This window comes from Panulirus ornatus, chromosome 27, assembly GCF_036320965.1.
Source record: "Panulirus ornatus isolate Po-2019 chromosome 27, ASM3632096v1, whole genome shotgun sequence".
NCBI classification, from domain to species: Eukaryota; Metazoa; Arthropoda; class Malacostraca; order Decapoda; family Palinuridae; genus Panulirus; species Panulirus ornatus.
In genome coordinates, this window is record NC_092250.1 from 18,914,888 (window position 1) to 18,931,094 (window position 16,207).

General features: G+C 42.2%; 1 protein-coding gene across 5 annotated transcripts in view; it reads left to right on the forward strand.

Moving 5' to 3' along the window:
• The window catches only part of LOC139757629 (uncharacterized), a 529,494-nt gene that overhangs the window by 492,410 nt on the left and 20,877 nt on the right, over window positions 1-16,207 (forward strand). For 3 of the 5 annotated variants that reach the window (XM_071678288.1, XM_071678289.1, XM_071678293.1), the window contains 7 exons: window positions 7,891-8,084; window positions 8,298-8,429; window positions 12,552-12,761; window positions 13,352-13,499; window positions 13,897-14,031; window positions 15,708-15,819; window positions 16,077-16,205. In XM_071678288.1, coding sequence (XP_071534389.1) covers window positions 7,891-8,084; window positions 8,298-8,429; window positions 12,552-12,761; window positions 13,352-13,499; window positions 13,897-14,031; window positions 15,708-15,819; window positions 16,077-16,205 — 1,060 coding nt within the window. The remainder of the gene's footprint in view (window positions 1-7,890; window positions 8,085-8,297; window positions 8,430-12,551; window positions 12,762-13,351; window positions 13,500-13,896; window positions 14,032-15,707; window positions 15,820-16,076; window positions 16,206-16,207) is intronic. The other 2 variants (XM_071678290.1, XM_071678292.1) reach the window with 2 other exon arrangements.

The window sequence follows — 16,207 nt, forward strand, 5'->3', positions numbered from 1 at the left end:
GTAACTGTGTCGGCTGCTGTAAATGATGATAATGTGGTGTCAGACGCATTTATCTCATGCTGCGAGGTGCATAGAAAACGTGATGTAGGAAGGCTGGTTTGCAGGGCATTTTCTCGCGCTAGGAAGTGCATAGGAAACAACGTGAAACACAGAAGCGTGTGTTTATGTGTTGTCAGATGGTATGGCTACGGACACCTAGATGATCACACAGGCCCTCAATACCTGCCATACGGCTTAGAAAGAAATTCGGTGTCGTGGGATACGCGAGGACATCAATTTCCTCACTGATGAACTGGAGGTGAGGAAGGTAGGGCACATGTCGTCGACCACCACCACCTCCTCCTCCTCCTCCCCTTCTCTCCTCACCTCACACACGCTGAGGAGGATGAGTCTGTGGTGCAGTAGTGAAGACGATGACGGCTACGGCAGCGAGGGGGAGCAGTTCCTCTACTTCGGGCCGGGTTTCCGCCAGATGTACATCATAACACCTGTCAGTAAGTACCCTGCCGATTGTCCGTGGTGGTGGCGCCCCCTCTCTCGGTCTCCCAGAGAAACTATGCCTACGTGTGGGGGGAAGCTCAACATTTTGTGTCGTGGTTGGGGAAATTGAGCTCACGATCTCGCCTGCCTCCTTTAGTATTATCAGTTTTTTTCCCACCTGGATCCGTGTGTAGTTCGTGTTTCCAGTGTTAAGATTTTGTTTGGAAACAGCTGAGAGAGTTTACCAGCCGACAAAGATTTGTTGTTGAATACAAGTTGCACACTGGATCTAACTGCCGGCGAAATAAAACGCACACTGTATAAATCTGCTCCACAGCCACACATACAGAAAATATAACACCAACAGGGGAATACAGATGATTAAAGTGGGCAGCAATGACAGCAGCGTTGTGTGCACGAAAAACAGTGAAAACATACATTGCAGTGACATGATACCCAGCCATTCACAATAAAACCATCACAGTGTGACGAATCACTGTTGAGATGTGGCTGTTATGGTTTTACATATGCACGTATCACTGTATTGAGGGTATACACCTCAAATCGATCTGTATGAACAGGTGCACAAGATCAGTGAAACGAAGTCGCGAAACATGCAAATTACTGCAGTGCATTGCATTATAGGTATAATAGAAAAAAGGGCGTCGCGCAAATAACTGGCGAACTACCTCGATGGTTCGGTTGTTAAAGTGTTCCCGTTGTTCCACTGCAGGTGTCAGGTATTTAACCCGTTCCCTGTTACCTGATAGCTCTGCTGTTGAGGCCAAGGATCTCGTACCCTTGTCTACATTTCTCCTGTATATTTCCCAACCCTCTTCTTGCTCGCTGCTTTCCAAAGCCCCGCTCCCAAGCCCCTCCTGGATTGGAACCCGTCAGTAATCAAAGATGATATTCATACCTGTGGCCATCTGGACCAGAGCACTCGCGTGTGCCTGGGTGTACATGGTTAGGTATGACTGTCCACTCCTGTGACTGTTGCTTAAACATCTGAACACCGGGGCCACGTTGCGCACACCTACACATCTAGAAGATCATTAAGAACCATCACAAGTTTAATAAGAGTGGCGTAGTAACACGAATGTTACTGGTCAATAGAAATCGAGCCGTGGGTGGGGCACAAACCCATGTTTGTAGTCGAATATCAAATGTTTCATCTTCGGAAACAGTTTTCCTTTTAGTAATCTATTGCTCAACCCGTTCAGGACCATGGCACGGTGTTTGAGCTGAGACTTCAAACCTTTAGGGATAATGGGGTGACCTTGTACCAGACCCACAAAAGCTCAGGTCATAGGTCGCGCCACCATACCCAAGGGATGTACCGTCTTGCTGAGGGGAACCGCCCACTTAACTGATCTGGGCTGGACCACTTTTCTTATTATTTTGAAATTTAGATTGGTTTTTTTTTTTACCATATTAGCTCTTTAAGTTACGGTCAGCAGTTGAGAACACGACTAGAAGAAACATGTTTTTGATGTGTTCTAGAAGAGAATGTCCTTGTGTGACTTTGATACAGGTGGCGTAGTTTTATAGTTTTCTTATGGCAGATGAGTTGTCAGTTGGTATGTGTCTTCAAATGTTTCATATCTGTAATGTATGTCGATATGATTTAATTGTGGGTAAGTGGTAAGAAAGAGACGTGTCTGTTTTTCGAAGTACATTGCGACCTTACCATTCAGTATCGGTAGCAGAACCTTAACATCTATCTCCCGTAGAGTTAAGCACATTGGATCCGTAACTTCAGTGTTAGTGTTACTTGACCCTCAGATGTCGGTGGGGAGGAAAGTACGTGCCCTCCTCGACTTACCTCATTACCCGTCACTGAAATTACAGTACTTGTATAATTACTTTCGTATCCGTCTATAACTATAGGCGTTAGAGGCCTAAGTAATTTATCGTTTAGGAGGTGATATTCTCCTTTCTGTATATTCTTTTTGACTCGTTATTTGAAAGCTCTTCTTCCCTGGCGTTTGAAAATCTTCGAGGTCGGCGTTGGAAGGAAAGACCTCGACCAAGGCGTTGAAACGCTTCGAATCAGGTGTTGGAATACATCCCCCCCCCCCCCCCCACCACCACCCCTCCTCCGACGCTTCGGCGCCAGGAGTGACCTCTGACGTTTTGGGAGCCGACCTCCGTCGTGGCCAGCCACCGACCACACGACTCTGTCACCAGCCAAACATGAGTCAGAGGCCCCGCGCGGCATGTCCACGGGTCTGGCTGGGGATGAAACCTGAAGAATATTTTGATGTTCGACTGTAGTGAGGAGTTGAAGATCCTGACGAATCTGGGAAGTTGTTCAGTGGTTCTTCGGAGCGTTGAAGAAGAATGATATGGGAGGAGGGGGGGGTGGAGATGTTGTTGGGTGTAATTGCATCCAAGTATCGTACCGTCGCAACCACGGATCCTACTGTCGTAACCAAGGTTCGTACCGTCGTAACCAAGGATCGTACCGTCGTAACCAAGGATCGTACCGTCGTGCTTAAGAATCGCACCGTCGTAACCAAGGATCGTACCGTCGTATTCAAGGATCGTACCGTCGTGCTTAAGAATCGCACCGTCGTAACCAAGGATCGTACCGTCGCAACCACGGATCCTACTGTCGTAACCAAGGTTCGTACCGTCGTAACCAAGGATCGTTCCGTCGTAACCAAGGATCGTATCGTCGTAACCAAGGATCGTACTGTCATTAAGCATCGTACCGTCCTGATTAAGAAGTTACACACATCCTTAAGAATTATATGAATAGTTTTTATGTTAGGTGTACAATTATGTCAATAGTTAGCGAAGTGGGTATATACCGGTACAGTAAATGGATAACGCTTAGGTTGTATTCGTGGTTTCATAACCACAGGGAGAGATCCTTTCCTGTAGGCTAGTAAATATCTGTTTACAAATAACAGATGTTTACTTGTAAATCTGATTCATCTATGGTACAGGTGATCGACTTTGATGCATCCACAGATGCTAATTTCTGAGGGGAATATTCTTAGCATGAGTTTTTTTTGTAAGCAAGTTTTTGGCCATTCCATTATGATGTAGACATCTTTCCTTTTTTATATGAAATACATTATTGTAGGTGTTGGGTTAGTGTCGATGGCAGACGCCAGAGGTCAGTGTATGGGGGGGGGGAGGGAAGGAGTCTTAGAAGAGCCCAGTGTAGTAGGTGATGACATGGGAGCGGCCCCCCCCCCTGCACGGGTGGGGCTGGTGTGGGAGGGAGGTGGAGGCCTCTCGTCGTCTTCGTCGCCTTTGCCACCGTCTTGAATTCACTGACCCGAAAATAAAAGAGCATCGCTACCATGAGCCGACGTGCTTGAGCCGCGTGTGTGTGTGTGTGTGTGTGTGTGTGTGTGTAGGGACGGGAGCACCCAGCTTGAGGATATGACGTCACACCTCCTGCTAGGAATGCTCTTATCTGCCGAAGGATCTGGTCGTCGTCTCTCCAGGCCGTCGTCAGTAGGTTTGGCTGGCTGGCCTGGATGAAGGAAGGTGTTGGTGCATAGCGATGATGACGATGTTGTCCCCGTGGTTCCCCATCTCTCTCCCCTATATGGCAGCCGTGACGTCACAAGGGTGCGACGGCTGGGGTTGTGACGTCATTGTTCACGAGCGGAGGATGTCGTCAGCTGTGTGGAATTTGGCCGACATGAGCGGAATTCTTAGAAGGTGTTTTTGACGATGCAGATGACCTCTGACATACAAAGTCATCATGAAAAAGATAAATGTTCTCTTGTATAAGCGAGGCGTCCCCTCCCCACGTACAGCTTGAGGGTAAGAGGGCGCGAAGATAAATTGAATAGAGGATTATCCACTGATGTCGAAAAAGAAACTTTCCCTTGAAAACATGAATTGGTACCTCCTGTCCTAGTTGAGAGTGGCCTTTCTCACCCCTCCGACTATCGTCATGTGTCACTCACGTTTACTATTTCCAAAGTCTTTGAATTCCCCAGCATTACCCATTTTTCTTTAAAAGGTGTCTTGAGTGACCGTGTCGTCTCTGATCATCAGTATGGCGTTCTCAGAGCCAGATCCACGGGTGATATCCTCTCCCATCTTGCTGATGTCTGGACATTCTCTCTCTCTCTCTCTCTCTCTCTCTCTCTCTCTCTCTCTCTCTCTCTCTCTCTCTCTCTCTCTCTCTCTCTGACAGGACACGACGTCGGGGTCTCCACGTCCCAGCTGTCCTCTTGTGGCTTTCCTCCGTGACTTTGTTCCCTCCTATCTAGCATCCTATCTGGCTGGTCTGTCTCAGTAATTGATGGATCAACCTTTCTTTGTGTATATATTGAAACTGATGTACCTCACAGTTTCTGTCTCGTCTCCCTCACTCTTAACTCCATTGTATGAAACAAAGTCTTTAGACCCCTTGACATGTATCAAGTAAGGCCTGACCTCTGTGTGGACTTCTGTCCGTGACTAAGATTAAGAAGAAAGAATGCTGTTTCTTGTGTAGTTTTGTTGCTAGTTTGCGTCGGTGGACATGACGGGTGTGCTGAGCAAGTGTATATGCGTGCATTCAGCAGTTCCTGCTTGACAGGCGCATAGCCTGCAGAGTTCTTGATCAGTAAGAGAATCAGGAGAGTTTTCCTTGTCAGGTGATCTATGTACAGTTCGTTGTCGGCAAGTGTATGGACAACTGACGTGTTTGTCATTCGGTGTCTTGTGTGCCCAACAGACAACAAGAGTTATTAGAAAGAAGCGTGTAACTGGCAGAGCTTCCTGTTGACACGTGTACGTAGAGTTCATCATTGTAGACTAATTTTGGTTTCAAAGCTCTTTGTCAGTAGGTATATAGTTAGATGAGTGACCTGGATGGAGAGTTTACTAAGCAGAGTTTTATGTTTAAAGGTGTTGAAGGGGGTAGGAGGGGGGGGCGGGGTAGAGTTCGCTTGCCAGGAGCAGTAATGATACAAGGAGGTATTTTTGTTCCTATTTCATTTGCGATTGCAACTTGTAAGCTTGACACCACATTGTGTCTGGGCGGATCTGGCGTACCGCTAGTGGTACGTGTACCATCGCTCGCTGACCGCTCACGTACATATAAGTTTCCTCCACTTACAAAGTGTAGAGTCAGGAAAGTTTCTTGTTATAAGTAATGGTAGTTATATCCTTCGGGGTCGGTTTAGGTAGGACGCGTGTGGCCAGGCGCGCTGATAGCCAAAGGCAGAGTTGCCTACTCCGTGGTGCTCAGGTTGATGAGGTGTCTCTTGACGTGTCGCCCGAGTGATAATGCAATTCTCTGGTGTGTGTCTGGTGATACGTCAGCCAGCTCGTCCCTTCTGCTGATGTATCGGCCACCTGGCGCGATCCTAACCTGCCACCCGCGCCCAGCCGACTCAGGTATCTGAGCTTTTGATAACGTCTGTCAGGGTTCGACAACTCCCAAGATTCGTTGGTCGCGTCGTTTTCTGTGGCGGCTTGGACGTGTCTTCTCGAATGACCTTATTCCTTCGCACCTGCATCTCTCTCTCTCTCTCTCTCTCTCTCTCTCTCTCTCTCTCTCTCTCTCTCTCTCTCTCTCTCAAAATATTGTATTTGATTTATGGAAAAAAATATTCACCGGACCAAAACATAAGAAATGACCACAGCACAGACGTGTTGATGAGCCAAATCAGTCAATGATAGGGAGAAGGTTTGCTTGTCATCATGAAAAAGTGGTGAGAGGGTCACTTAATTCCTCCTAAGGTCATCTTCCCCCCCTCCAGGTCATGTTGAGGTCACACACACACACCTAGACTGCGGTACCTGTAACCCCTTTGGTCATATGGTTTAGTCGAGGAACAGTAAATAGATAAATGAATAGATAAAGAAAGGTTTATTGAATATAGACTGCCATTTGGCAGAAACTACACAGTTGGGGATATTACTGATATTACACAACCGGGTGGTCATAATAATGAATTAACTAATTATAAAAGAGCTTAAGATCAAGTTAGAGCTTGATAATTACACCATTTGGAAAAGCTCATGGGTAAGGTACATGTAGATAGATAGACTGGCAGGTTTACTGGAATATTTACATAGCCATGAGTAAGGTTTGAAGAACAGTTGATCCACAATCCCCCCCCCCCCCCGACCTCTCCTATTCACCCATCTTCCACATCCACCTCCCCCTAGCCAAGCCCCGGCCACCCTGTGGTGTGTGTTGGGTGGGGTTGGGGGGAGGAGGTGTAGATCCACCCCCCTTCATCAGCAAGTGTCGAGACGTTAGTCAACGGCCTGGAGACTGGCCACCTGACTGAGCAATACTGTCTCAGTACGTGGCGTCGAATCCCCCTCCCGCACGACAGCACTAATTTTGATCGCATCAGCACGGCCCATGATGGCACGGCGATGCGCCCGTAGACCGCAAATGCACTACCATCGAAGCAGAACGGTACGACCCTTGGGTATGATGGTCTTTAACCGTATGACCTGACCCCTATAAGGATCAGGTCAAAGGACAGGCAATACCACGCCCAGAGATCGTGCCGTCGTGGTCAAGGGTCGTAACCCATCTGATGCGAGGGATTAAGGATTCATCAGGACTTGGCCTTAATGTTTGTGTGGCCAAGTGATGAATATACCACGTTAAGATATGACTAGGTGTCGCGGTGAGGCTGGAGATGATGGATCGTATGTTTTTAATTAGTGGCAGTTAAACTATGGCTAGGTTGGTTTACAGATGTAGTGGCTACAGTCAGTCACCTGACCCATACAGAATCAGGACATGTAGGGGTGGAGTAGATAAGGCCATCTGACCCCGCGCGAATCAGGTCATGTCGGGTTGACCTCAGTGATCAACGAACTGTGTGTGGTATTGGGGGGACACCCTCCCTCACTTACACACACACACACACACACACACACACACACACACAACGTTTGATCGGGTATTCTTGGTTAGCTTTTTTTTTCATATTCATTAGTGTAACGTAGAGGAAACACATATCAGCACTAGAAACCTCACTTATTATTCGATGCAAAAGGGAATGAAATTCTTATTAAAATAGTACTGAATAACCACTAGGTCCCAGCGCTGTAGAATTATAAGATAATCAGTTATAACTTTATCGGTTCTATTGCCATTATTTTCATCTTATATTGATTTATATAATCGCCGCATCTGTAGTTTAAAGGGTTAACATTTGATGATTGTTGTCAGTATTATGAGTTGTAGAAGTATCATTATTTTTATTATTAATGGTATTAGTAGTATTTTTAACTATTAATATTTCAGTTTTCTACAAGGCACAACTCGAATGAAGTGAAATATCTTTGCAACTCGAATGAAGGATCTCTTGTTTTGCACGCGCTATGTTTGTTTCTGTATTTCGAGTTACATTGCTGACATGTTATTTCTGGTGAGGTTCTCTGGTTACCCCAGGAGGTTGATGAGATGTGTTGTTGCAGGAGGAGAAGGCAAAGTGTGCGGGGAGTCGCGAGGGCTGGAGCTACCTGACGACGCGCTGCTCGGCCAGTTCAAACGGTCGGGTTCCGAGCGGCTGAAAGATGGCGCCAAGGCGATACTCAGGCGCATGGAGTCCCTCAAGAACAAGAAGAAAAAGAGACAGAACAGGGATGGTGTCGTTATTAGTAGTCCTAAGGTAAGATGTGAAGAAGATATGGATGAAAGAATATAAGATTATAAGATTGTAAGACAAATTTCTATCGTTATGGATTGCATTTTTCTCAGGTTTAAGCATTTCTATCATTATGGATCGTATTTTCCTCAGGTTTGAAGATGTTGATCATGCATATATTGGACTGGTATCTAGTAATACCGAGTAGCTGATTATTATTTTGTTTTCATCTCGCAGTTGGTTGATGAGGCACACATGGAGGCGCGGGTGGCAGAGCTGGTATGTGTTGACATCTCTCCTGATGGTTCTCCTGAGCTCTCCTCCCGGGGCACCACAACCAGGGAAGTGCGACAGTCTACCCCAGGCGAAGTGAGTATCACTACCCACACTTTCATAAAGTCCCATAACCTATCTGTTTCTTGTGCACTTGCCCATTTCATGATGGGCATATATTTTTTTGTCCACACAAAACCTGCTTCAGTTTCTGATTCCTATTTGATCATGTTCGGATTTCCCATTTCATTACGCAGATTTGGAGGTGGAGCCAAATGACGTACCTTAACTTAAATGCACAGGTTTCTCGGGAACTCTTTATTTTCCAGTTATCAGCGTAATCAATGCTAGTTCTATTGATGAATTTTATGAGATCGTCGATTCGCCAATCCTTGTTAGTTGTTTGGAGGTGAAACATATGCTTGTACATTTGTTTACGTATCCTCGATTGATATAGCTGATCATTGTGCTTATTCTTGAGATTTCTATGAATGAGATTAGTCATTTTGCTAGCGCTTACCGCTTGTTCAGAAATTAAACCAAGTCACTTGTGCTAACACATACAAGAGCTTTTTTCTGACACTTTTATTAAGTCATTTTTAATTTTGTTGATGCTTTGTCAGTTCTTAAGTCAACACTTGGCAGGTTTTTGCCAGCAGATTAAAGCAAGAATTAATCACCATTTCAAAACAAAACTGATGGAGGCAAATTTTTTATATTTCTAAGCTTTCAAATATATATCTCAAACCCCACTTTCCATCCGGAACTACTGTACAGTGTTTAATTCACTTGTTTTAAGCTTATGTTCAGGAATGGAACCATGACTTCCATTCTTGCATCTTCATGTACTTTACTCATTTCATGTACTTTACTCATTTCTTTTCTTGTTTCTTAAATTACTTTGCATGATTATCCATTTATTGATCTTAACCTTTTGATTTACATCCAGATTGCATATTCTTACATATATCAGAACATCCTATCCAGGCTATTCTATTGGATTTTAAACTTTACTGTGTTTTTCAATTTTTATCATACTTGTAAAGATCACTTTTCTTATGTTGAAGGTTCCATCACAGACAAAAGACCACATCAAGGCAGGGCCTTAATTGAAATATAAAGAGAATTATGAAACAAAGAGAAGACAAGGGAAAGTATTTATGAATTTTGGAGAAAGTGAAAGGCTTGTTTTTTAAAATGTACCAGGTCATAATTATTGGGAAAAACATGAGAAGGTAGTGAGTTCCAAAGATTCGACATGTAGGGAAAGAAAGAAATAGGTATCAAAATGGTCCACCCTCGAGTTGCCATTGACCACACAATAATCATGGGGCTGCAGCAGCTTGCCTAGTATTGTGTGTTCTAGCTAGTGGTTGGGGCACACAAGCCAGCAAATACCAAAGTAATACCAATAGAAGAAGAAAAGTGAACCAACATTGCGGCTTAGGGACTTAGGACAAAGGGGTCAAGTTTGAAAGTTAGCTTGGGACAGTATATAAGTTGAATCTATTTTGACTCAACTCAGAACTAGAATCACCCCAAATATGAAAGCAGTACTTCATACAAGGATGAAATAATCCACCTAAATAAACAGAGCAGCTTTTCAGAAGAGAAATTTCGATATCTAAACAGGACACCCTGTTTCTTAGAGGCAGACTTAAGATATTCCTGTAATGTGGAGTTTCCAAGAAAGAGTGGATGTTACAATAATACCAAGTATGTTCTCTGAGTCAAGAGGTGGAATTATAGGACTGTGAAAGAAGAGACAATAGTTGTGAGAAGTTTTCAAGAGAGATTGGTAGAAATTGAGTCTTGGAGGCATTAAACCTCACATGATTTTGTGTACTTCACTGAGATATCTTGTCCAAGTCTGAGTTTATTGAGGAAGCTGTGTCAAGACGAGATGCAGATCATGTGAGAGAAGAGGGAACAGAATTGAAGGATTTACATGAATGCATTGTTCAGTCATCACTGTATGAGTGCATTGGATTATTTGTGGAGAGGAAATCATTGAAAAAAGGAGAAAAAGTACAGGAGACAGAACAAAACCTTGAGGGACACTGCTGTTGATGAAAAAGGGGGGAGGCTGATCCATCAGCAACCACAGAGATAGATTAGCCGAAGAGGAAGCAATATATGAAGGAGCAAAGTGTGGGAGAGAAGCCAAAAGAGGGGAGCTTAAAGATGAGACCCTGATGCCACACCTTGCCAAAGGATATGTCAAGAGCAACTACACAACTCCTCAAAATTTTTCAGGGATGATTACCAGACATTAAGATAGGAAGCCATATTGGTGATCAGAGAGAAAACTGACTTTTGCAGGTTTTGAGGATAGGATATGGGAGTAGTGGAGGAATTCAAAGACTTTAGAAATGGTAAATGTCAAAGCATTAGGATGATAGTTAGGGGGTCAGAATGGCCACCCATCTTAGGGATGGGATGTAACGATGCATGTTTCTAAGGAAAAGGAAAAGTTTGTATTTTTAAGCAGAAACGGAAGATGAGCAAGCATAGGTGCAAGTTCAAAGGCGCACACTTTCAGTTCACAGGGATGGTTGCCATGAGAATCCTTTTCTAAGGTTTATAGACAAAGCTAAATTTCACATCTTTTTGTCTCTTTAGTTGTATATGTCATATTATGGTTTTTTAACACTTGGTTTGTTGTTGGACGTTGATCAGGCATACTCATTATTCTTGGTATAAAAATTTTTGTTAGTTTGGGAGAGGTTGTAAGAAGAAAAAGTCGAATGTAAATGTGAACAAAAATAAGGTAATTAGATGCAGCAAGGGATGAGACAGGATTGTTTGAGTGTAAGTTTAAACTGGGAGGGCATGGGAGAAGTGGAATGCTTTCTGTACTTTAAAGTGGATGTTCCAACAGATGGCACCATGGGATTTGAAATGAGATTTTGGGTGGAAGAGTGATTTAAAATCTTGGGTTGCATTCAAGAATTATGTAGGAGAGGTCAGTGTTAGTGAGGGCAAAGAAAGGAAGTGTTTGGATGCACCAGAAGTGAAATACCTGAGGACGGTGTTGTAGTTGTGAAGGGTTGATAAGGTATGGGATGACTGAGAGTTGTGAGTTGTCTTGGTAACCACATTCTTACTGAAAGGATCAACCAGGTTGTGCTGAAAGTTTGGATATATGGAGAGGATAAGCAAGATAGGACTAAGTGGATATATGTGAAAGAAAGGAGGGGAGGAAGGGAGATATGGTGCCCAAGGAGATAAGGGATGACCTAAAGAAAAAGAATGAATGGGGTCCTGAATATTCAGAAGGATGTTAAGCATGCTGTTGATAGAATGAATTGGATCGATATGATGTATTATGGCGGCCAACATGCAGCCATTGGGGTGAACCAGGACATTTAAAACAGTCATAGTAAACAGTGAAGAAATCTGTGGCACTTGGCTCCTGGATGGTAGCCTTTGGTTTTGTTTCATTTTCCATGAAAGCCATGGACTGTATATATGTGTAAATGAGGTCATTGTTAATTTGTTCCTCACCTTATCTTGCCAAAGAGACGGATGCATTTAGGCATAAGAGAAATTTTTGTTGTAGTTCCAGGGATTCTATGCTTTTTTGTTTTAAATGTATGTAAGTAATGTGTTGGGGCTGTTGTACCTGACCTGATGCACCCACTTAAATTTGGAATGGAGTAATTGTAATAGATAGAAAGAAATGTTCATTCATGTAATACATTCCGTACTGAATGATAAAGTGCATTGTACTACATCATCATCATGCATACATATTCAGACTCCCCAGTCTTCAGTACTTTCAAGGACTGACTTTTTATATTTTCTTGAAGTTATCTTTTTTTTTGACAATTTTTTCCCCTAACATATGTTTAATCAAGCACTCTTATTTCATATATTTTTCTTTTTCTCTAAGTGCACAAGTTTCAGTTATTTCTCATATTTGAAAACCAGACTGATATGTTAGTCAGGATTTGGTGTTATTTGGTAATTCTAACAGTGCCATTCAGTTTGAACCATAATAAATGATACTAATGATGTTTTAAAGTGATACATGAGATACAGGTCAGACTTCCTTGTTTTTTCATGTTTACAATAATACTTTAAGGGGTCAGGTGTTTTAACTTTTCTTTTTCAGTGTATGATCAGTTTACTTTCATGTAGAGTTAAATATTACTTAGTCCTTACTGGTGATGGTGAATTGTGGTAGATGCAGCAAAAATAATTAATTTTTTGCAGGATTCCTCATCTTTAGCTTCCGATCACTCCCAGACTTCCACCCCACTGTTTCGAGGGCGGCGGAGACGGAGATTTTGGCGGAGAGAAGGCAGCAGTCATGGTGGTGGGGAGGGTGGGGGAGGAGCATACAGTGATTCAGAGTGCTCGCCACCAACTTGGAGACACTACCTCACAGATGCCAACTCCAATAAGATGGCACCAGTAGGGCAGGTAAGAATTGTTTATTGCTTTGAAATGACTTTAGGAATCAAATTGTGGGAATGAATATATTTTATGTCCCCATGTAGCAAGTTCATATTTTAAGCCAGTTAGTTCATTTAGCATTAGTTGACGTATTGTATGAAATCCTTACACTTGTTTACTCATCAGCCTTATAATGAAGATACCTTGTTGTCATTACTTATATGAAGTATATCTTCCCTCTCTTATTACTTCTTGTTTGGCAGAAATTTTTTACCTTTTGACGTAGTAATTCTCCATACATTAATGTTGTAGTTTAACTTTTACTGATTATGAAAATCATTCAGGAGAATTGTTTAATAGTGAACGTGCATTGTCTGTAGACATATAAAGAGCTGTTAGGGTCTTATAGAATGCAAAAGTTCCAGGATATCTCTGATTGATGTGTTAAATAGATAGTAATTATCCAAAACATGATTGTTATCTGCTTTTTATATTCTTTGTATGGAAATATTGTTGTAACAAATAAAGCAAAGAATTATCTTTAGTTGTATATTGACAGTTTTCTGTCTGATAATGACAATCTTTGAAAGGTTGATGTGTTTAATTCCACATTCCAGACACCCTCACTATCACCTGAAAAGCGTACCAATAAGGCAGGTACAGGGAGGCAGTCTAGGGCAGGTCAGCTGCGACACACTGGCTCTCTTACTTATGGCAAAGATTCGCAAATTGCTCGAGATAACTTTCTTGCCAGCATAAGAGGCAGTAAGGAATCATTTATCTTTGTTTTTATAAAACAGTTCATTAATCTGTTGCAGTGATATTTTAGTGTGGACATAATATCCTCTCTGTGTCTATCTATCTATATCTTTGACAGTCATTCCCTCTGTGAATTCCCTCAAGGGGATGACTGTAGGAAAAGTCTCCATAATTGGTTTACTCCAGTGCCATTTCTTTACCTATAGTGCCTTGCCCTTACTAGGCCATCCACAGAGGGCAACTTGAGTGCATAATGTTGTGTAATTCTATGCGGGAACTGAGCTCTCACGGGAAAAGGTACTAACAACAGTATTTTATTTTAATAAGATCCTGTCATGCCAATAGATTTTTTTATTTTATTAGCATACACTTCTTATTATTAATGTGTAAAAAAAATTTGCAGGTGTGGAGAAAAGTTCAGAAAACATCTCTCCATTGCCAAGTCCTGATGAAGAGAGGCACTCTGTGTATGATAATGTTCCTCTTATCATTTGTAACAAGAGCTATCATGACTACCAGCCAGAAGTCATGGATTCTGGTGAGTTGAAATTGATTTTATTTCTGAAATGCTACAGATGACAACTAGAGATTGAATGTGTGTAGATGATGGCCATTATTTGTTTGTTCCTGACATTCTGGCAAGCCTTTATAAGATGATATATATACATGCAGAAATTTTATTCTACAAGTTAAAGTGCATTGTACTAAAATTATGGACCCACATGAGAGCTATTCATTGATGATGTATCATGCATATATGAATATGGTAAGGCTGGAGTTTAACTAGTCTTGTTGGGTAAATTATCAGTATATGATATATAATGCACAAATAAAGTACTTTTTTTTGTATGTTTTATAAGGAGAATGTTTTACACTCCTGTTACCCCTTCTCTTAACCTTGTATATATGTACTGTGTATTGTAGATGTATACACACACATCCTAGCCTTTGCCAGGTACCCAATTTATTGACTAGCCCTTAGGGAAGGAGGAACAGCTGGGTGAACTGTGGACCCACTGCTGCTTCTGGGATTCAAACCTGTGCAGTTTTGATCCCAAGTGGCCTGTGCATTTATGACAGTCATCAATGCAGACCACATGTGTGTATGTTGAGGCTGGTGCAGATGACCAATGTCAACTGTAGGTCTAATCTCTGGCTGTCATGTATAATGTAATAAACCAGAGCTTATATCTACAACCAAGCCCCATGCTCAGCTTCATGGTTTACCTTGACTGCTTCATATGCAGTGGTTCTGCGTATTGACAGCATTTCAGCCCTGTAAACCACACTAATCTAGTCTGTTCTGTCCAGTGCACACTCCATGCCCTCCTTATAATCTGGCCTTTATACCCCAAATCCTCCTTCATTCTGCCCTTCCATTTCCTTCAGTGTCTCTCCATCATTGTTTTCATCTATGTCTGATGTGTAGATTCTCTTGTTCATCATCTATATCTGATCTGTAGATTCTCTTGTTCAGTCTCTCTTTACTCATCTTCTCTTTAAGCCCAAACCATTTCAACACAACATAGTTAAACTATTCTTTCTACCACACATCTGCCATTATCATTCTGTACAGAATCAACCCACCTTACACCATTTTTTATTCTCAGGCATTCAGTTTCCAACATGTCCATCTTTTTCCTTTCTTTTGTGTTCTAGGGCAAAGATTATCCATACAGCACTGTTATGAATATTACACAGCACCCATCTTACCCTTACAGGCACTAACTTCTTCCACACATTCTATGATGCCCCTAGGACCTTAATCCCCTCTTCCACCTTGTGACTCACTTCAGACCCTTTGGTTAGATTCACTGCCCTCTCCATTCCAAAGTACATAAAACTTTCTTGTCCCACATTTAAACTTAAATAAGTTTGAGGTTGAGAGAAGAGGAATATTGCTCAGATTCGTTATAATAAGCTGCTTTGTCAGACTGATTAATAAGGAGTCTTGTCCTGGAAAAGCAACGGTGGAATTTTCCTTCAACTACAGTCTAAAGTGGTGTGTAAGAAGGATGTTATGCTGACTTTTTGTCCTTGTCAGAGAAATTTAGCAATGTTGGTTTACTCAAAAGTGAGCCAAAATTCTTCGTTAAGAAATACATTTTACCTCAGCTGTTGATAACTGAATCCACCTGTTATAGCATATCTATTTGCTCTGTGCTTTAAATAATGGTTTTCATTGTAAGTTCTCATTGAGAAGTATCTTTTCAGAAGCCAGTGCACATGAGGGTTCTGGCAGCAGTGAGTGTACAGTAGAGAGTCGAGATTCACCTTTGCCATCTACACATGATGATGATGAAAATTATGAACCTTGCCAGAGAAGGTTGGTTTCAAAAGTTATTGCTGAAGGCCTTCATATATGTTCTGTGAAACGAGACTTAGTACATTGAATTTAAATTTTGAGTTGTTTTATGAAATGAACTCCTTTTCAATATGTATCAGAATGACAAATTATGCTTATGATTAGCTAGAAAAATTTGTCATATTCCCTATACACAGATAATAATGTGAAGTGAATATTTAAAGATGTACATTTTCAGTGATGATGCATAAAACATGAAATGCTTGCTTGATTTTCAGAGCCACTGTTGACAGATGGCACAGCTTTAACAGAAAATCCTACCCTCCTAGTACTCGACAATTAGGAACTCAAATTAATGGTTTTAGTGCAGGCCAAATGCTCCACTTAAGGAAAAGGGCCCTTCTAAGGT